At 37.3% G+C, this 22,427-nt stretch overlaps 1 protein-coding gene across 2 annotated transcripts in view; it reads left to right on the top strand.

Moving 5' to 3' along the window:
* Positions 1–22,427, top strand: part of vipr1b (vasoactive intestinal peptide receptor 1b) — a 67,557-nt gene that overhangs the window by 42,339 nt on the left and 2,791 nt on the right. For both annotated transcript variants that reach the window (XM_081352467.1, XM_081352466.1), the window contains exons 5-12: positions 1,405–1,502; positions 6,943–7,078; positions 13,713–13,866; positions 14,003–14,063; positions 14,181–14,253; positions 15,561–15,652; positions 17,489–17,618; positions 18,694–18,735. In XM_081352467.1, coding sequence (XP_081208593.1) covers positions 1,405–1,502; positions 6,943–7,078; positions 13,713–13,866; positions 14,003–14,063; positions 14,181–14,253; positions 15,561–15,652; positions 17,489–17,618; positions 18,694–18,735 — 786 coding nt within the window. The remainder of the gene's footprint in view (positions 1–1,404; positions 1,503–6,942; positions 7,079–13,712; positions 13,867–14,002; positions 14,064–14,180; positions 14,254–15,560; positions 15,653–17,488; positions 17,619–18,693; positions 18,736–22,427) is intronic.

Here is a 22,427-nt window from a genome sequence, read left to right as displayed (position 1 = left end):
TTCTAATTTCCACATTTTTAAAATGACATCCATCAGTTTGAGAGATAAAATGCTAGACAGAAAACTATTTAAACCATAGCATGGATAACAGGATATTTAAATAATCAAATAATAAATAAGATATTATTTTTCTATTGTTAAATTAAATATGAATTTATTAATTGTCCAAGCAATGGCGATTACATGACTGACCACGTAAGCAGCACATTCATGGGTTCGTAGTATCACAGAGCTTTCTCACCCACTGTGAATAAATCAAAATCTTTGCATGCAAAGGTACATACTGTACATAGGTGTATGCAAATGTATTTTTAGAAGTTCCAAAGAGAAACAATTATCATCCAAATAGGGCTAAAGTAGTTTACTATCACTTAAGGTAAATGGGAGACTTTAGAGAGCATCATACATAAATGCAAAATATCTTGGAGCATTTATGTCAAACTAGTGTTTTCAACTCCACTGGCATTATACAACACTGAAATGCTCAGACTCTTGACGTTTTGGACTTTTAGCCCACACAAAACGATCATTCTCATGTCAAATTGAGTGTCCCTCACCCAAAAAACCCAAGCTTTAACGGTCACCTTTTTTCAGTCAACCTCTTAGCCTCCTTTTCCAGCTTGCCTTTTATTGCCTAGTGCAAACTAAGTCCAAACATAATAGTTCCTTTAGCGATGCACATCGGTGTCAACCCTTGGAGGCATTTGTAAACATACAAATAAGCCATCGCTGAAGTTATTATATAACATGAAAAGCATTGATGTTTTGAGCAGAGTATAGTTAAGTGAAGAGCAAATGACCTTTGCCCTTTGATGAAAGCTTTCCCAGCATGTTTTTGCATCAACAGGATGGGTAATCAGCACGTTCGGTCTTCAGACCCACCGGGAATATGTGGGCATGGGACTTAAAAGGAATTTTGTGTTCTTGTTGATGAGCGTCTGATGCTCCTTGTTGCTATGTTCAGGTTTTTATATTCAACTTTGATCAAAGGCAATAGAGGGGGTTATTTAAAATATGCAGGTGTATTGGAGAGACAGCATTGGCGATTGGGCGACGCACCACCAAAGTGTGAAAGGGACTTTTTCAATCACATTCGCATTCAACCACAGAGTTACGCTAGCCGCCACTGTTGTTCTGCCTCTGGATACAGTCCAAACAGCGTTTTGTGAAAAAAACATAAATAGAGTACTTTGCTGAATAGAACGTTTTAAATAGAATGTTTTTGTAACATTCTAAAAGTCTTTACTTGGATCAATTTAATGCATACTTGCTAAATATAAGTATTAAATTCCTTTAAAAAATTTTTTTGAACGGTAGTGTAATTTGAAAATTTGAGCAGACATGGCTGTTTAAAGTGAGTACAGTGCTGTTTAGTGAACACACATTCTTTCTTTTCTTTTGCAGGATAGTTTCTTCAGGTCAATAAAGATTGGCTACACCATTGGACACACTGTTTCTCTCATTTCTCTCACTACTGCCATTGTAATACTTTGTATATTCAGGTAAGAATTTCTACATTTGTTGAAACTATGCTAACATGTAGGTCTAGGGGTGGGTTATGTTTAGCCGATTATGTTCGTCTGCCAAAACAATGTGGTTACACTTTATTTTAAGTTGTCCTTGTTACAGTGTAATTATAAATTTAAGTAGTGAGTAATATTAATTAACTACATGTACTTACTAGGGTTAGGAATAAGGTTTTTGTTTAGGGTTAGTACCAATGTATCATGTATGTAGTATCATGTATCAATTTTGATTAAGCTAACAGGCTTTAAACACAGAAAACAGTGTTTCATGCATGGTTAAAGCCAACCCTAAATGCACCATGAGGTGTCATGGAGCGAGTGACTGAATCGCTGAAGCTGTCAAGGATTAAACAGCGAGCAACATGCTTCCGTTGTGAGACTACAGTGATTGATCTGGCTCACTAGAGACAGAACGCCCTGCTAATGACAGAGATAAGAGCTTTCTTACATGTATTTTCCAACACACATTTCATCTAGGCCAAAGAAGACTCTTTACCATCAGAGAATCATTTCAGCGCAGCGTTCATAAATAAACCCAGCAGTGATACTTTGAACCACAAACTCAATTTAATTTAAAACCATTTAAGCGGCACCAAGTTAGCGTTCAAATCACTTAGGCAACATTATTTGTGTTTGAATTAAACATTACATTTGTAGTGGATTAGAATAATAATGATGCTGTTTGGATGATTGATGATTCATTTTTGACATGGCAAATTACTGTGACATGCTTTATTACTGTGACTGCTATGAATGTATCTTGTTCATAATAAGGTGACTAGATTTCTGAAATGGAAACCAGGGACATTTCCTAGTTCAGTTGTCAAAATACTATCACTGAATTATCAGTTCTATGAATTAACTCCCCGGAGCTTTTTCCACATAAAGTCCTTTGCTTAAATATCAGTCTACTGGCTTTCTACAGACAAGTCGTGGAATGTTTCATTTTTTATGTTTTGTTAGAAGCTGTTCACAGATTGGGAATAAAAAAACGATTAATACATGAAAATTATTATGTATAGCCGCTTTAAAATATTCACTACTGTTAGGCAACCAACAGGCTATGTTGGTAAGGCTTATTTACACTGTATATGAAGGGTGTTTAGAACTTGCTATAAAATGGGGACATTTTTGGGGACAGGACTCATAAAACCAGGACTCCGTCTAGTCCGCGTCTGATAAACCTAGTAAGAAGCTGACCTATAAAAATGCACAAGTTCTGCTGTAAACAGTCATAAACGGATACTTTCAGCAACTCACAGCACAGTTATTACAGCGGCAATCCTCCTTGGAGCATCCTGGGGTTAAGTGCTTTGCTCAAGGGCACAAATATGATAGTTCACGGCGTTCTTCTTCTGATTACCAACACGATGTTTAACCACCACAACAACCCACCCTTAATGCTGTCATTCCCATCAGTAATAAGGTTCATGTGTATCACAAGTATGGCAGAGCAGTAAAGCTGCTCATGTTCAGCTCTGAAGCAAAGTAATCAGTCCTAATCCCATCTCTTAACACTATCTGCACTCGAGCTGCAGGCTTTAGCAGTCTTAACTGAGACTATATCAGTCTGGTGTGGGATTTCAGGGACTGACAGGGGCTGAAGACCTGATCACACCTCAGGTTATTATTGCCGGTTTGAACACTTGCTCCCACTCCATTGAGTGACTCAGGTCACAAGTTGTCATTGGTTGGTGGAAACACAGTCTGTGGTCTAATTAAATTGTTCCTTTACCAAGAAACACTTGGTAAAAAAGTTTTGTGGGATCTAAACCTGTCAGTTGTATAATGCAAGGTTATCCTGCAGATGGCCACACACTAGAGACACAACATAGACCCATGTGTCTGTAAAATCGTGCTGATAGTGTCAGATCACAGCATGTGAAATGAGCAAACCAGAGACATCATGCCTGCGTGTGAGTGCTAGGTTAAAGGAAACACACTGATTTGACCTTTAACTCAAATGAATGTAAAGTTATAGTCAGTTAGGGAGAACTGCAATGTTATGCAATGAAATACTGCAACTTTTATAAAAACCAACGTGCGGTTTTGAATCTTTATTTTAATGTTATTGTCCATACACTGTAAAAACTCTTTTTTTATTTTACTAAACTAAACATAAGTTATGATTAGTCCAATGTATTTGGACTAAACTTTGGGGCAAAACTCAAAAAAAGAGATTTTTACAATGTAGGAAACCTATCAAATATCCAAACCTGGGACTGGATGCTGTAGTGACCACAAAAGCGAGATTCATTGATTTCGACCTGCTGCAATGTATAATATGTTTGGCCCATCTCAGCAGGCTTTTGCCACAGGAACAAAACAATTGGTTTTCATGGAGTAATCAATAGTAACTTTCCCACACATTATTTAGAATTCATCTTACTGGACACATAATTGTAACAAATTGAAGTAAGACATCACCAATGACAAATTAAAATCCAATAGCACAAGTCACAAACCAGACAAAAGACAAATTCAAGGAATTTCAATATAAACAGACTCTTCAATGATGAAGTTGGTTGACAAAAGAAAGACTGGTAACACTTTACGATAAGGTTTCATAAACTACTGTTTTACTATTTAACTCATTTACTGACTACATATTAGTTAACATGAACCAACAATACTTCTACTACATTTAATCTTAATCTATTTATCAATCTTGGTTAATCTCAGGATTTACTAATACATTTAACACAATGTATTAATTTATTAATACTAAAAAGTTATATCTGTAAACGTTGCAGTTAATGCTCTGAACTAACATGAACATTAACATGTGCATTAACTAACATTAAAGATGCATTCTGTTACTTTTTTGGGTTAAAAATAATCTAAAATAGATTTTTGAGCAAGTACATATAGTGTTCAAAACTATGTTTTTAATTCCAGTGGTACTGTTGGATTTCCGCGGGACATTCAAGCATGTCTTTGCGTCATTACGTCACATCTGTACACATAAAGAAGGAGTCTCGGCTAGTAGGCTATATTGCGTGTGAGGATGTTGGAGGTGGAAATTTAGAGCCCTTTCTCACAGCACTTGATATAAACTTATCAATTTGATGGCGGATCCAGAAAGGTTCAAATGACAATCACCAGTGACAACTGGAGATTCACCTGTTGTAAAATGAAAAAGACTTCGGACTTTGGGGTGGCTACGGAAAAAAAGAGACTGCTGATGTTGTTAACATTAACAATTTGAGAACAAAATATAATTTGCATGGTTTAACGTGATATGATAAGCGATCGTTAGATTTAATCAGCTTCAATGCGCTTTTTTTCCCTTAGTTGGTCAGAACAAAAGTGGATGTTACATTTTCCGGTGAAAATTCTTAAGTTGGTCATACTTCCAAAAAGTAGAATCTGTGATTACTGCACTCTGCTGTGCCGAGGCACAACCTACATAAGGCTGATAATTCCGCAAATAACTGCAATTGCAGATTTCAAACAGAGATGACGACAAAGAGAAAAAACTACAGACTGCAGCTTTAAGAAATGCAGTAAATACATATTGTGCATGGTTAGTTCATGTTAACAAATGAGACCTTAAAGTGTTACCGAAAGACTTGAGCAAATAAGCTTAATAATAATTAGCTATTGAAAAACATGTTTACTCTAAGACTACTTGTGGTGAGATAATGACATTACATAATTATGTGACAATAGTTTATGGAAATTTTTAAAGGGGTGGTATAAAGCCCTTTTCGCGTAAAATAAGTCTTTGATGTTCCAAAAGTGTGTATGTGAAGTTTTTGCTCAAAATACCCCACCAATATTTTTATATAGCATGTTAAAATTGTCACTTTTTGAGGGTGAGCAAAAACACACAGTCTGTCCCTTTAAATGCAAATGAGCTGCTGCTCCCAGCACAGAGGGCGGAGCTTCAACATTTTGTGTCCTTTTACCTCACGCAAACATGCACTAAAAATTTCAAAAACTTTTAGCCTTTTATGTTCAAACCGGAGTCAGACAAAGATGGAGAGACTCAAGAAGAAGTGGCAACATGTAGAATGCAACAGGACATTTCTGAATGGTTAGTTGATGAATTTATGTAGCTTATTGTTTAGCATATTCTGTCATGATAATCTATAAATCGCGTTCCCGGGTGTTGGTGTTGGTGATGTCACTAACCCGGGAGGAATGTCGTGTATCCCCTGGGATAATATTTGCATGTAGAGACAAAAATCTTGAATCTGAAACAGAATCTGCATTGTGTTGTGTATTTAACTTTGTGAGAAGTACATTACTCTTGAAAGTTTGAGGTCAGTTAGATTTTTTTCTTTTAACAGAAATTACTACTTCAGCAAGTATGCTTTAAATTGATCAAAAGTGACAAAAGTCATTACAAAACTTTCTGTTTTAAATATATTTTGTTCTGTTGAACTTTCTATTCATCAAAGAATCCTGAAGAAAATGCATTGTTTATTAAGCAGCACAGATGTTTTCAACATTGGCAATAAGAAGAAATGTTTCTTGAGCACCAAATCAGCATATTAGAATGATTTCTGAAGGATCGTGTGAAGACTGGAAATTTTAATAATATTCCACAATATTTAGTTTTTTATCAAGTACGTATTATTTCTTTCATACTCATGAGTGACAATGGGATTTAGATTATTCTGATAGGGAACCCAGCAATAATTTAGCAAATTGATCAAGTGTTGCAAAAATTGTATTCTAGCAACATCAAATGTATTGTTATAAGCTAACAGTATTTACAGCATGACAGCTTTGTAGATGTGTCAGTATTTGAGAGTACGACTGTAACATACTATAAAATATTAATCTTTTCTTTGCACCAGAGGCAGAAAGAATCCAGTGTTCAAACAAAGTGTCAGCTATTTTACAAGTGTGTGGTATGGACAATATAAACAAACAACAAAAAAAAAATGTTCAGGGTGTTCTGGGATATTAGATCGCATGTCTATGCAGGTCTTAATGTACTCTTAAAAGAATAGCTCCCCCATAAAATCAATATTATGTCATCATTTACTCACTCTTGTATTCCTCCAAACCCATATGACTTACTTTGTTCCATAGTGTAGATGCATTGTGGTTAGTATTTTGACTGCGCGCCATAGCTTGATAATATTAAATGAGCATGTTGGACATTAAATGAGCAGCTATAACCTTGAATTTTAAATCAGATTTTGTGAATTCCCATGTTTACGGTAAGTAGAAATGTGTGTGAAATGGACAACACAATGCAACAAATTACCTGTTTAACAAACCCCTTTCAAGGACCAGAAAGCTCAATTAGGATTTAATTTGTAGTGTAATTAGCTGTCATTTTTTTCCGACATTAGTTCCAAGGACGGGATGTAATTAGGGGGCGGGGGACTTCTCAATCAGGCTTAACATATTTTAGATTCAATAAGTGTGGCTGATTGCATTCCTTGTATTCCCTCAGGAAACTCCACTGCACGCGTAACTACATCCACATGCATCTGTTCGTGTCCTTCATTTTGAAAGCCGTTGCTGTCTTCGTCAAAGATGCGGTGCTGTATGATGTTGTTCAAGAGTCTGACAACTGCTCCACTGGCTCTGTAAGTTCATTATTGCACAGTCTGTTTATTTATTTTCTCATGGATCCCTCAGCAGTCTGTAATAGTTTCTATTAGCAAAACTGTGAGATCCACACGCAGCAAACCAAGTATTCATCTAGCATTGTTAGTAATCAGAGTAAATATAGTCTATCCCAGCTGATCCCGTTTCCATTTTTTTATACTCTCGGGTCTCGTGGTGTGTTAACAGAAGTGTCTTGGGCCTCTCGACTGTTATGTCTGCTACTAAACATCCGTGGGCATAACTTCACACTCGCTGCTGAATTTATTGCTGTTGGTGACCTCTGTTTGAACCAGCTTGCCAAAATGCTTGTTCCAGTCATTCTGGATGGCGCATACTCCCACTGTTATTGTTGTAGCCCCTCAAGCCAATTCAATTTCACAGATTTTCCTTTCAAAACTGCAAAATAACAAGATGTGATGTGAAGTTTGGGTGATTTTTTACACTGACACCATAGGGTATTTCTTGTGTGCTAGTTTTACACTACTGTGCTGACACGCCTATGTTAACTGGTTTGCTAGAGTCCCACTAAGCTTCTTTTCTAGTTTAACCAGTAACATTTCCAGAAACTCCACCAGGACCAAAGCTAGTTGACTAACCTCACCAGCTAGGTTTAGCTTAAACCAACAGCTTGGTCCAACAACCAACAGAAATTTGTGAAAACAGATAAAAGAGGGGCAGTGACAAAATGAAATAATAATAAATAAATAAAAAACAGGTAAAAGAACAGTAACAAAATTAAAATCAGATCATCCAAGTAAAACAGCAAACCTAGTAAAAAATAGTAAAAAGCAGGTAAAAGAGTGACAGTGACAAAATAAAATTAGACCATGCAAGTAAAACAGCAAAAGTAGTAAAAAATCAGGTAAAAGAGGAACAGTGTCAAAATTAAATAGACCAGTCAAGTAAAAATAGTAAAAAGCAGGTAAAAGAGTGTCCGTTACTAAATTAAAATTAGACCATGCAAGAAAAACAGCAAAAGTAGTAAAAAAGCAGATACAAGAGTGTCAAAATTCAAATTAGACCATGCCAGTAAAAATAGTAAAAAGCATGTAAAAGAGTGTCTGTGCCCAAATTAGAAATAGACCATAAGTAAAACAGCAAAAGTAGTAAAAATAGTAAAAAGCAGGTAAAAGAGTGTCCGTGACCAAATTAAAATTGGACCATGCAAGGAAAACAGCAAAAGTAGTAAAAAATCTGGTAAAAGAGGAACAGTGTCAAAATTAAATAGACCAGTCAAGTAAAAATAGTAAAAAGCAGGTAAAAGAGTGTCCGTTACTAAATAAAAAAAAAAAAATTAAAAACCTAGTAAAAATTGTAAAAAGCAGGTAAAAGAGTGACAGTGACTAAATTAACATTAGACCATGCAAGTAAAACAGCAAAAGTAGTAAAAAATCTGGTAAAAGAGCAACAGTGTCAAAATTAAATAGACCAGTCAAGTAAATATTAGACAATGCAAGAAAAACAGCAAAAGTAGTAAAAAAGCAAATACAAGAGTGTCAAAATTAAAATTAGACCATGCCCGTAAAAATAGTAAAAAGCATGTAAAAGAGTGTCTGTGCCCAAATTAAAAATAGACCATAAGTAAAACAGCAAAAGTAGTAAAAATAGTAAAAAGCAGGTAAAAGAGTGTCTGTGACAAAATTAAAATTAGACCATGCAAGTAAAACAGCAAAACTGGTCAAATAAATGTTGCCTTTTTCCACCTGTACCAGACCAGCCTAAACCAATCTGGAGCAATTCATGCTGGTTTTTAGCCTAGAAATCTAGACGGACCCTAGCGGCAGCACATTTTATTTTGGTCTTTATGTGGGTCTGGCTTGTCAGGCTAGCTGGTTTTAGCTGTTTAGTTGAATATTCTAATAAAATGAGTTGAATCAGTTTTACAATATTTAGCATTGACGTGGCAATCATTATCGCCTGACTGCTAGTAATAGCGAAGGACGTTTTCTGAGATGATTCAGCTGTTGAGCTGACTATCGATTGAACTTGACAAAGGAGCATAAACCTCTCAATGAAAACGTGGCTCCTTGTGTGGAGTGAGTTTGCTTCTAAAGTGATGTGTCCTGCTGTAACACGTGTCCAGTTTTCAGATCTGGTGTCTTTCAATGTCTGCAGTTTGAGCAGAAATTTACAATAGATCAAGGCCGTTTGGGAAATCTTCAGAAGTTTAATACTCTTTCAAACTGAGCATTTGACTCCTCAGATTTTTAAGGCAAGTGGATTTTAAATGCAACTTCCAAAAAATATTATTTGCATCTTTAAAAATACTTTTTGGATGATTGTAAGTAAAATAAAAATAAAAAAAAGGTCTGAAATGGTCTGAAACACTATGGCAGAAAGGATGCACATTTAAATGTGGACAGTCCAAATCGAGTCGCTCTTTTCACAGGTCGCTCCAGGCTTATATGACTTTTTTCTGTGGAACAAAATGTCAAATGCAAATGTCTATTTCTACCTCAGAATTTACATAAAAAAGTCAGAAAACATCTACCATATTATTATTTTAGGACCAAAAAAAGCCATCTCTTGATGGCCACAGTTTACATCTGTATGTATGCAAATTCATAGTGATCACTGGCTTTCATCTCTCTCTTTTAAAGACTTTCTGCACACAAAATAACTAATCTACTGTGGAATCAGTGAATATTCACAGCTAGGTTATGTGTCAAGCTGCCTTATTAACGTTATTCTCACCTTTAAATAACAGTAGGCCCATGGGGAATGGCAGAATGACTGATTGCCAGAAAACAGTGTTATGAAAAGTATTAGTCGCAGTGGTTTTATGCATGATGCATAATAAATGCATTATAAAAGGCAGTTGAGAGGTTCAGCTCAGCAGACGGTGTTTGTTAGCTATTTGTGTGGTTGAGCCTGCGGCGAAAGCTTTCTATCTATTTCAGGGAGCGCGTGCCCTGAGCAAGAGGTTGTGGCTCTCATAGTAATTTGGGATGATATGTGTGCAAACTGTGCATTAGAACTACGAGCTGAATCCATTCATCCTGCGCTGCCTCATTTTGCAAGCCCAAAAGGAGAAAGCATCATTCAGAGCATTCTGCTGTCTAAACTGTCGATTGCTTCATCCACCCAATTTTTTTCTTCTGCCTGTAAGGCATGCACTCTCATTTTGAGAGTGTTGCAGAGAGGAACAGAGTTTAAAATGTGTGAATCTTTCTATGATCTCAGATCACAGAGCTCAAAGACGTATTTTTAGAAAGACTGAGAGTTGTATTGTTATGTTTAAAACTACATATTTTCAAAATCAAGGTGGGTGTCTGAACCAGACCTGTTTAATTTTTGGTGATATAAAACAATGCTTCCAAAATAAATCATTAAAATATATACTGGAGAATATTTAGTTTGTAGGAAGTTAACTTTTTAACTAAATTAACAAAAATGCTGCTCAGAACACCTTGGATAGAAAACACAACACAAATTAAATACTTTTTCTTGAACACACTACTGTTAAGGTTTGAGGTTGGTAAGATTGAAAGAAGTCTACATTTATTTGATCAAAAATACAGTAAAACAGTAATATTGTGAAATATTATTACCATTTCAAATGTAATTTATTCCTGTGATGTCAAAGCTGAATTTTCCACATCATTACTGAAGTATTCAGTGTCACATGATCTTTCAGAAATCATTTTAATATGTTAATTTGGTGCTTAAGAAACATTTCTTATTATTATTATCAATGTTGAAAACAGTTTTGTTGCTTAATATTTTTGTGGAAAACCGTGATACTTTTTTTCAGGATTCTTTGATCAATAAAGATGAAAAGAACAGCATTTATTTGAAATAGATATCTTTTGAAGGCGACCGTTATTTTAGAACGTTTCCATGGCGACGCGTCACACTTGTCATGTGATACACTGCAGCCACAATAACACTGTATGATAGATGTATCGCTTTTAAGTTTTATATTATTTTTCCTTTTTTATTCAAAATATTCACAACTTGCTTACCATTTCAATAACTATCTGATATTCCGATTCTCAAATACGTTTAAGTGAGTGTGTTTTGTCGTTTAAAAACCTTTACAAATAATCTTGATCTTGATCTATAACGTGAGATGGGCGCCGCCATGTTTGTTTGCGCCGCAGTTCAGAGAGTCCTGTCAGTTGGATTTACAGCATTAAAATTCATCAGTTTCTTCCAAAATACATGTAAGAAAGTGGCCGTTGAACTGGGAAAAGAATAGAGTAAACTTCATATTACTTACACTATGTTCATCTGATATGAATAGCACACGTCGGCAAATTGTATTTGAATAGATTGTTATTGCTGCTTCCATAGACATCAGTGTGTATTTTAAAAACTCTAAATGTATTGTTTTACTTGTGATTATGTGTATTTAAATGCCTGAAACCTAAATTAAACATTATGTGTTTGAAAACACTGCAAACAGTTGTGATATATGTGTGTGGCTCAGCGCCAGCCAACACACGAAAGCACAGTTTGAATCTGGCAGTTATGTTTGTCCCTGTTCATTCTAAATCCCATATGTGGGACCGTACTCTCAGGGGCACAGAAATAAGAATCCCATTTATGGGACCGTACCGCTCAAAAGGTAAACCCCCGCCCTTGTTACCTGATTATTGGTTTATTTGCCCCACCTGCTCTCCCTCATTTCCTCTCCTATTTATTCTCCTTGGCTGCATCTGAAATTGCACTCTTCCCTTCTATATAGTAGGCGAAAAACAGTTCCCAGATGACCTACTACTTCCGGCAAGATTCTGAAGTGTTCATACGATGGCAGTGAAGCGACACTTTGATAATGACAACATGGCGAATGTAGTACGTCCAGATTACATTCATACTATATAGAACATACTTTTTTAGCGTTCGTGAAGTAATTACGTATTCAAAATAAGTACCTACGCGAGAGAGTATGCGATTTCGGATGCAGCCATTGTGTTTGCAGTCTTGAGCCAGTTCGTTGTCAATAATCAAAGCATTCATGTCGTGTCCTGCTCCCTGCCTTTATCCTTCTGCTCTGCCCTGCTGGTTTTGTTGATATTGAAGACTCAGAAGTTAGGAGGCCTTATTAATTAATTCTGCTCTTGAGCTTGAGGACATGGCATTTTCAGCATGATGCTGTATCTTTGCTTTTTGCTTTTTGCCTTCAACCACTTACACCCTCCTGTCTGATTTCATTCCATTGTGTTTGTCTCACAGTTACTTGTTTATAGTCTTCCTGCAGTCTGCCTGCCATGTCTCGCTGTCCTCATGCAACAACCTCCTCTCTACCTCCCACCGGTTCTGCCCAAACAGAACCACTGCTTTCATGAGAGCCTATTAGCAGCACTTCAATTTCTCTGGAAGTGAGAGGAACCCAAAACAGGGGAGCACTATCTAGGAAATACATGACATAAATAATTACCTACATCGATTAGGGTTTGTGAGAAATTACAAATGTATATATTTTTTTCCCCTGTGCAAATTTAACTTATCAAAAACTTCCTTTACTTTGAACTTCTTAAATGTGCATAACATATTTAAACATATATTAATATACTTAAATATGTAAATCTCATTTTGTATCTATATTTATTGGAGGAAAATAATCAAAGTGGCTGTTTAAATTAGATTAGTTACGAGAGTAACTTGTTTTGTTTTGGGGGGTCGTTATCTTTATGAGAAAAAAATATACAATTGCAAAAGAACATTTGAAAAAAAAAAAAAAATCCTTTAATTTGAATATCAGCCAGTTGCATGTCTCCATTCTTCTTTATAATACAAACTGGGTTTCTACCCTAAATTGATTTTTTTTTCTACCCTGAATTGAACTTTCACTGTCAATGCTTTTCTTTGTAAATAAATATATTGTAAATGTAATTTGTTCTTGTTACATTCTTTATAATTTTTTCATTATGCTTGCAATTGCATTGGCCTTGTCGAGCTCAATAAGTTTCCAAAACTCTGTTATGAGAAAAAAAATTAAGTGCATCCATTTCTTAGTATTATAATACTGCTATTGGAATATTGATAAATACAGTAGTGTGGTGTAATAATATTTGCTAATTAAGGCTATCAGACATTTATACACTATCAGACATTTAACTCTGTAAACAGTCAGAAATTGTCCATTAAAATGTCCTTTTTACATACTGTATTGCAAATAATAAACCAACAATCAGATGTTGTTTCCATTCCACAAAAGTTTTTTTTTTTAGTGAAGAAAGGTTAAAAAGAAAGGTTAGATTTTTAAAATGTTCTTCACACACACACACACACACACACACACACACACAAAAAAGGTTATTTTACTTTGGTGGTTTTTTTTTTGTTTGTTTTTTTTTTGTGGCGACGCTGCGAAAACCCCCATTTTGGATCCTTTTTTTTAAGAGCATATCTGCTTTGTTTCAATTTATTTTAATTTGCCAGTAAAGTTTATCACTCAATGGTAGTACTTTATGTATGATTTGGATGCTATTGAATGAAGAGTGGATTTCTTTATAACGAGATATCTGAAATGATCATTGTGACATATGCATATTCAGTAGTTGCACTGCAGCACGGACGCTTTATAATTTGTTGTAAAAGATGAGCACTCAAGGGTGTGAATGACTTCTTCAAAGCCATTTTCATTTTTTTTGGTCTGATTTTCAGGTTGGCTGCAAAGCTGTGATTGTCTTTTTCCAGTATTGCATTATGGCAAGTTTCTTCTGGCTCCTAGTGGAAGGTCTGTATCTTCATGCTCTGTTGGCCGTCTCCTTCTTCTCAGAGAGGAAGTACTTCTGGTGGTACATTCTGATTGGTTGGGGTAGGTGTCATAGTATTTATGTGCATCTTTATTAACCTTTTTACTCACCCTTTTGTTAACCTTTGACATACTGATTATGTCAGTAATCCATATAAAGCAACTGGCTGAATTTACACTCTATTTTATCTCGCTCCAGGAGGCCCAGCGATTTTCATCATGGCTTGGAGCTTTGCCAAGGCTTACTTCAAAGATGAGGGGTAAGATAAACCCATCAGTCAAAGGCTTAAATGATTTTATGTAAAAATCAAGACATAAAATAATGCAAGCAAAAATGTATACATGACATTTGTATGCCATTTTTTTTTTTTTTTCAGATGCTGGGATATAATCGAAACTTCCGACCCATTCTGGTGGATTATCAAAACCCCGATATTAGCTTCAATTCTGGTGAGATGCCCTTTCTATAAATATATTATATATTATATAAAAATTCATTAGTATTTTATATTTTTGTCATTTTTATATATTTTAAATATTAGCTATTTCTAGATTGCTTTCTCTTTTGCATATTTGTACTTTTTAATCACTTTTATTTTTATATTTCCCCCATTTTTTTTATTCTATTTAGTATTATGTATTTTAGAGTGTTCTTTTTACTTTATTTTTAATCTTTAATGCTTTTACATTTTTTATATTTTCATTCTTTTTGTAGGTTTAATGCTTTCTCTTTTCTATCATTTTATTTTTAATGCTTTTTTATATTTTTATATTTTCTATATATTTTCAGTCTTTCATATTTTATATAGTACTGTCTATTTTTATATTATTATTATTTATTTTATTTTTTTTGTAAGTTTTTTTCTTTCTCCTAAAAGAAAAGGCACCTTTCCATGATCTTTATTAGGGCCCTACAAATCCATGGGTCAACCTGGCTCCACATAATTAATATAATTTCCCGTGTAATAATTATTGAAAGCTCTCAGATAACAAAAAATATTAGATACACATACATCTGTGAGCAAGCTTCTCATAATAATTGTGAAAACTTCATAGCAGTCAATCTCTCATGGGTTTTACTTTGTGTTCTGGCTTTTTTACAGTTTTTTCCCCCCTTACTTGTTTATAACCTTACAATATAATGATTTGGCTTAGTGCTGAGTGTTAAGATTTAAGTAACACACAAAACCCGTTGACCAATGTGCCAGGCAATGTTTCCCTCCAGGGATTTACATTATACATGAAATATCAATAAGGTGCTGAAAGGTGGGAAAAATGCTCTTAAAAGCCCCTCTTGGCTTTTCTTTTAAGAGATTTAAAGGAAAGAGAGAAGCGCTTGAGAGAGAGAGAGAGATCTGTCAATCAAATCGAATGTTTATGGCGATTTATTTATAGTGTCTGGGATTTGCTATTTTAGGCTGGAAAACAGGCACTTCTTGTCTTCCTCCACTCAGACATGCCCATTGCACAGTTATTGCGTGTTTTTGCTAGTCAGAAAGTAAAAATTCTTAATACAGGCCATCTTGTCTACTTAGAGTTAATGTCTCGCTGCCATCTTAAGAAGGTAGTTTTGTTCTGTACCTTTGCTAATGCACTTTGTTCCCTGCTTTCTTCGAGACAGTAATAATAAACACTGTGCTTCGGGACCATTGACTTTATGACCCCTCAGTGGTTTCAGCAATCTTTGCTGAATCATGACATGAAGCAAAAATAACGACACCCACTATTTTGTTATTTTGTTTTTCCACCAACAACAGATGAACTTTATCCTGTTCATTTGTATCATCCGGATACTGCGGCAGAAGATCAACTGTCCTGACATTGGGAGAAATGAATCAAACCAATATTCGTAAGTATTTCGGACTCCATTCAAACAGGTTTTTGCTTTAAAATAAAAGTCATTCTGTTCTTTGTTCTCTTTTATCTCCTTACCCTGCTGAGAAGACCAGCTTGAAATTTAAAGGGGATAAAAAGGGATAGTTCACATCAAAATGAAAATTCTGTCGTCATATACTCACCCTCACATCATTCCAAACCAATTTGACTTACTTTCTTCTGTGAGACTGTGAGACATCTTGAAAAAATGTGAATAAGATTCGAGAACTGCAGCAAAGGTGAAGATAGCGACTTAAATTTCAGTCTTTTCCTCACAGGTAGTATAACTTTGGAATATAACAAATGAGTCATATGACTACTTTCACTTTATGTTTATGGTGTTTTTGCATCCCTTTTGAAGCTTGAAAATGAATAAATGATGACCGAATATTCATTTTTGGGTTAAAGGGTTAGTTCACCCAAAAATGAAAATTCTGTCAGTAATTACTCACCCCCATGTTGTTCCAACCCCGTAAGACTTTCGTTCATCTTCGGAACACAAATTAAGATATTTTTGATGAAATCTGAGTGCTGGATCACTCCTCCTGCAGGCTTATGGACACATTAACTTGCTGGCCCAGAAAATGTATTAAAGACATTGTTAATATAGTCCAAGTGACTCCAGTGGCTCAATCTTAAGTTTATAAAGCGACGAGAATACTTTTTGTGCGCAAAAACAAACAAAAATAGCGACTTTATTCCACTTTTCATTTCCTTCTCTCTGGACCTCGAGTTTTTTTTACGTAGCGTGTCTGTGTTTCACGTCACCACGTATCACACATGACCAGTCGTCCAATAGTGAGCCTACGTGGTGACGTGCAACACAGACGCGCTACGCTTAAACACTACGTGAAAAGACTCGAGGTCCAGAGAGAAGGAAATGAAAAGTGGAATAAAGTCGTTATTTTTGTTTGTTTTTGCGCACAAAAAGTATTCTCGTCGCTTTATAAACTTAAGATTGAGCCACTGGAGTCACTTGGACTATATTAACAATGTCTTTAATACATTTTCTGGGCCAGCAAGTTAAGGTGTCCATAAGCCTGTGGAGGAGTGATCCAGCACTCAGATTTCATCAAAAATATCTTAATTTGTGTTCCGAAGATGAACGAAAGTCTTACGGGGTTGGATCAACGTGAGGGTGAGTAATTACTGACAGAATTTTCATTTTTGGGTGAACTAACCCTTTAACTATCCCTTTAAATGCTGGCCAAGATTGGTTAAAGTGGATAAGTGCTTGTTAGCTTTTAGACCAGCCTTGAGGCTGACCAGCAAGACCATCAGAAAACAAAAGCCGATTGGCCACAAGAGTCTTGTTGGTTAAGATAGTTATGAAGTCTGATGAGGACATCAGCATCTAAAGCACACTTCGCTGTAGATCAGCTATTCTGGTCTTTTCAGACGGGTGAGGATGGGAGGTACATGAGAAGCATTTTAGTTTATGTAATTTTTACATGGGCATAAAATATGGGGATATTTTAGCTGGCCTCTCCAGCAGCGAGTGAGAACCGACTGCACTGCAATCTCATCATCTAAAATGTCAGTGGCTCTCTCTGCCATTGTTCGGATGATTTAATGTCCTTTGTCCTTGAGTAACTCTGCACTGTGCAGTTCGCAGAAAACAAGATGCAGTTCTTAAGCACCTGCAATTTTCTACCCAGCATCACTAATGTTGTTATTCCAGTAATATGCTTTTCGATATAACCTGGTAATAATATCATTCTCAGACCCGTGCTGAGTGCAGGTTATGAATGACAACAAAGTATCGCATAATGCTTTTTGTTTTGTCCCCCCCCCCCCTTCTTTTCTATAGGAGGCTGGCAAAATCCACACTTTTGTTGATTCCACTCTTTGGGATAAACTTCATCATATTCGCTTTCATTCCAGAGAACATAAAAACTGAACTAAGGCTTGTGTTTGACCTCATTCTTGGGTCATTTCAGGTACGTCTGAGGATTTAATCACTCAAACTATCTTTGAAAAAAAGAAAAAGACAAAAGAAGTAGAGCCCAAATATCAATATATAGTCCCAAGTGGCAGGAAATGCTCTCAGGCTAATGGTTTGGACTGTTGTTCAAATAGCAGAATAGTTTAATGATGTCTGGTAGAACTGCTCAGGGGTCCTCAAACAGTCTCCGAAGAGCATCACTGTATCACACACTTTAGCTATTGGCTGTTGTTTTTTTAATGGCATAATTGGGTGTTTGGCTTTTGTACCCTCTGGATGTGTAGAAAATAAACTCCTAAAGACACTTTTCACACTCTCATTAATTTATTCATTTTAATTTAAGATCATGGACATTTCCTCCACATCTCAAATGATGTATTGTGTTTAATGGCATTCTGTTTTGGAAACTATGGTGGTGAAAAATATTCATTTTTATACACTAAATATTAAAATTATTTATGCTTATTTTACTTTTTGATAAGATAATCTTAGATTTAAACAAATAAAAAAATATGTATAAAAAAAAAATATATATATATATATACTGCAGTGCAGTCGGTATGTATATATATAGATATAGATATATAGATATAGATATAGATATAGATATAAATTTTCACGTATTAAAAAATCTATATTCAAAAACATTTGGCAAACTAAACAAAAAAAAAAAAACAAAAAAAAAGATAAAGGCATGGTAAAAAGTTTCCAAGCCAGTTTTAAATGTGACCTTCATATACAAAAAAAGCTGTTAGTTTTAATAAAAATAAGCTCTGGGGACAAAAGAAGTGCCCCAATTATAAGTTTCTTAGGCAGAGCCACCAGAATGACTGGCACGAATTCAAGAAGGATCTGCCCCCCTTAATATATAAATATGCTTTTGTCTGCTTCAGGACTCACCAACCTATATTTTTAGGCCACAGTCATTTACAGTCTGGTGGGAAATGGGATTCTCTAGACATGTAGCACATTGTCATTCCTGTGTGTAATGCTTTGAATGAGTGGCCTTGCAATGCCTACACTGTACCTACAGTGACGTACTAGTAAGTTGTTTTCATTTGTTTTAACAGGGTTTTGTGGTTGCTGTACTCTACTGTTTTCTGAATGGAGAGGTAAGACAGATGTATGGATGGATGTATATATGGATGGATGGAAATGTTTAGGTGCATTTATTAACAACTGATAAGAAGCCACTTCCTACAGTATATTCAAGTTTTATTTAATTTCTCTAAAGCTAAAAGCTCAAACCCTGGAAGCCTGTAATTGGCTTGTATTATGTTAGCTCACACAGGCTGTAAATAGCTCTAGATGTACCAGCAGAGGTGGCCTATTACTTTGATTTATACATTGATGTTCATAGCGTCTTGGGGCTTCTAGCTTGTACAGATTAATAAAAAGGTCACAGGTGCAGGCTCTAGCGCCAGGTAAGTTGAATTTGGGGAAACCATGTTTGTTTCAGTTGTTCATTGCAAACAGCTGAAAGTCTATACATTTTGATTACAACTGTATGTGACTCTCTTACATTTCTAGAAAACCTATCAGGGTACTTTTCGCCACACTTTTCAGGTGAAATAAACATTAGAGGCAGTAAAACATCAACTCATTTTTTTCCCTTTTCACACAAATTATGATTATGATTACAGGGCAGTATCAGTTAGGTTGGAGTAGGGTTTAGTGTAGGTGGTATGTTATTTTCAAACATGACAGAGCATCAATCTGTTACAGCCATTCACCAGACATTTCATTTCTGAAATGCTGTGCTTAAAGCTACAATATGTAATTTTTCTCCTGTCCGATTAGGGGAAAATCAGGTCCATCGCAGACATCCAATAGATTTCTTAGGCGCGACAAAAGAACACCACAGACACAGTGTAATCACCATGGGAAAATCTCAGAGTAAAACTGGAAGTTAAAAATATGATACACCGGTGTTCTCCTTCGTCAGTTACTACTACATAAGTCAAGACTGACGAATGGGGGTCGCTTGCGAGCCTATCTACTTCGAGTGAAACTAAACGAGCCAATGTACATTGGCATACGATGCGTCATATCTTTGTCTTTCGCTTCGGAGCCAGATGGTGTACTGTATGCTGTTCCTGTCTCCTGCAAAGATCTACTTCTTCTAGTCTCTGCTGAGAAGAATCTCTGATTCCTGGTGTTGGTGTGACGGCGCGGACAGTGAGGGTCGTGATCTCGCCGCGTCTTTCTACAAAGAGCATAAACAGCATTCACAGCTTTGTTGGTTCGGTGGGCATGAAGTTGAGAGTGAGTGCTCACACTAGGTTGCATTCCTGGTGTGTAGCCGCAGCTATCTCGCTGTGCGTTTCAGCACCTCAGAGCACTTCTGAAAGAGCTAACACGGTCTGTCTGCGTCTTTTTCAAGATGTCATTCAGATCGTGTGTTTCTGGATGCGGCCAATGTTTGACTCTGCCTGATGGGCATGATCGCTGTATCATGTGCTTGGGCTATAGGCATGCTGAAATGGCGCTCATGGATGACTCATGTTCCCCATAGTGGCGTTACGGTCGAGACTCCGTTACCTCGAAAGAGGTGGAGCCCCTTTGATTATTCCCCGATCTAGTGCTTCTTCTGCCCAGCAGAAGAGGCCTACTTCGTATAATAGCCTTGGTGACCTGAGGATCACAGTGAGAGGTAACCCGCCGAGCCAGTCTCCTCGGGCCCCTCACTCCTCTATAACGCTACCCGCAGAGCCTCCAAGAGTGCGGAGCGCACTGCAGAGACCTCCCTTTGAAACACTGCAGTCAGCTGAGTTAAAGATCCTGTTACTAAAGACAGTGCTCCTGACTGCTCTGGCTTCAATCAAGAGGGTAGGGGACCTGCAAGCATTTTTGGTCAACGAATCGTGCCTAGAATTCGGGCCGGCCAACTCTCACGTTGTCCTGAAACCCCGGCCTGGATACGTGCCCAAGGTTCCTACCACTCCTTTCAAGGACCAGGTAATGAACCTGCAAGCGCTGCCTTCGGAGGAGGCAGACCTAGCCCTAGCTTTTCTCTGTCCCGTCCACTCTTTGCAGTTATACGTGGGCAGAACGCAAAGCTTCAGGACCTCAGATCAGCTCTTCGTCTGTTACAGAGGTCAGCAGAAGGGAAAGGCTGTGTCCAAGCAGAGGATGGCCCACTGGATGGTGGATGCCATCACCTTGGCTTACGAAGCCCAAGGCGTGCCTTGCCCGTTCGGATTGCGAGCACACTCAACTAGAAGTGTTGCTTCCTCCTGGGCACTGGCTCAAGGCGACTCGCTGACAGATATATGTAGAGCTGCGGGCTGGGCGACACCTAACACGTTCACTAGATTCTATAGCCTCCATGTAGAACCGGTATCTTCCCATACACCCCCCCCCCCCAGTGGCCAGTAGCGCGAAGGACCCCATGGGCCGGATACGTGCGTCTGTTTGCTCCAGTAGTGCGCCCCAGAAATGGCTAACCCTGTGAGTTCCTCTGTCACCCCTGCGGGAGTCAGACGTTGCGGAGCGTCTGATGCCAGGCCTACACTCGTATGCATTGTGGAACCTGTGATAGGCTGGGTGTCCATATGTAGCAGTCCCTGCGGCGACCCCATATGTGTATTCCTCCACGATCAGCTCCTCTGCGGACGAGCCCGTGTCTTTCTCTCGACAGAGCCCGCTCTGTTGTCTCTGCTGGTGTTCTTTCCCCCCTATAATTAGGCTGGAACCACCCCAGAGACTCCCATATGTTGTACTACCCTGCTTGGCTAGTCCATATGTGTAACCGGCATAGTGCCTCCCTCCGGGGTAGGATGTGGCTTCTGCAGCATTCCCTTCCCCAAGGGCAGGCTTTCTCAGCGTTATCCAATAAGTCACACTGAGTGGGTCTTGCGGATCATCAGTGACTGACCTACTCTGCTTAGAGCTCCTACTTTATGCCCAACACGATGGAAGGGCCAGCAGCCGTGGCGTTTTGGTAGATATTTGATATTTGACTACTTGACTTACGTAGTAGTGACTGACAAAGAGGAACGTCTCGGTTACATATGGTAACCCTCGTTCCCCGAGGAGGGAATGGAAACGTAAATGCCCTCGCCACAGTTGCTGAACTTTCGCTGTACGGCCGAGTCACAGGTCTGCCTCCTCAGCGGAAAAACAAGGATGCGACACACAGCAGCTGGTGCAATTATCACATGCCAATGTACATTGGCTCGTTTAGTTTCACTAAGTAGATATGCTTGCAAGCGATCCCCATTCGTCAGTCTTGACTTACATCTCTGATCACTCCTCGGGGAACGAGGGTTACCATACGTAACCGAGACGTTTTGCCAGATGAGAAGTTTACTATGTATCATCTTTTTACTCTTAATTAATTTAATAACTATAATATTTCTCTTTTAATTTCTTTTATAACTGTTTTAATTTTCCTTGCTTTTATTTTGTTATTATTTGAATTCCTTTCTGTAAAGCACTTTGAATTGCCATAGTGTATGAAATGTGCTATATAAATAAACTTGCCTTGCCTTGCCTATATGAGACTAGCAGTAAGCTAGATCAACATTAGAATAACATACTGATCATATTCTAACATTTCATCATGTTGAGCTATAAAACATTGATTTGTTTTATGTACATTTGCCCACCTGTCTAATAAAGTACATGCAAGAGCGGCGTCCCTATCAAGTCGTGACTCGTGAAGCTTTGTCAAGTCCAAGTTAGTCGCGGACGTGGAGCTCTCGGCATCTCGAAAACACCACGCTGATATTGATCCTCATTTTAGTTCTCCTTTTGTCCCAAAGTCTGCTTGCCATGGTCCATAATGTTTGAACGAAACAAC

Source organism: Scardinius erythrophthalmus (genome assembly GCF_964197995.2).
Source record: "Scardinius erythrophthalmus genome assembly, chromosome: 22".
NCBI lineage: Eukaryota > Metazoa > Chordata > Actinopteri > Cypriniformes > Leuciscidae > Scardinius > Scardinius erythrophthalmus.
This window is presented reverse-complemented; position numbering and strand designations above follow the sequence as displayed.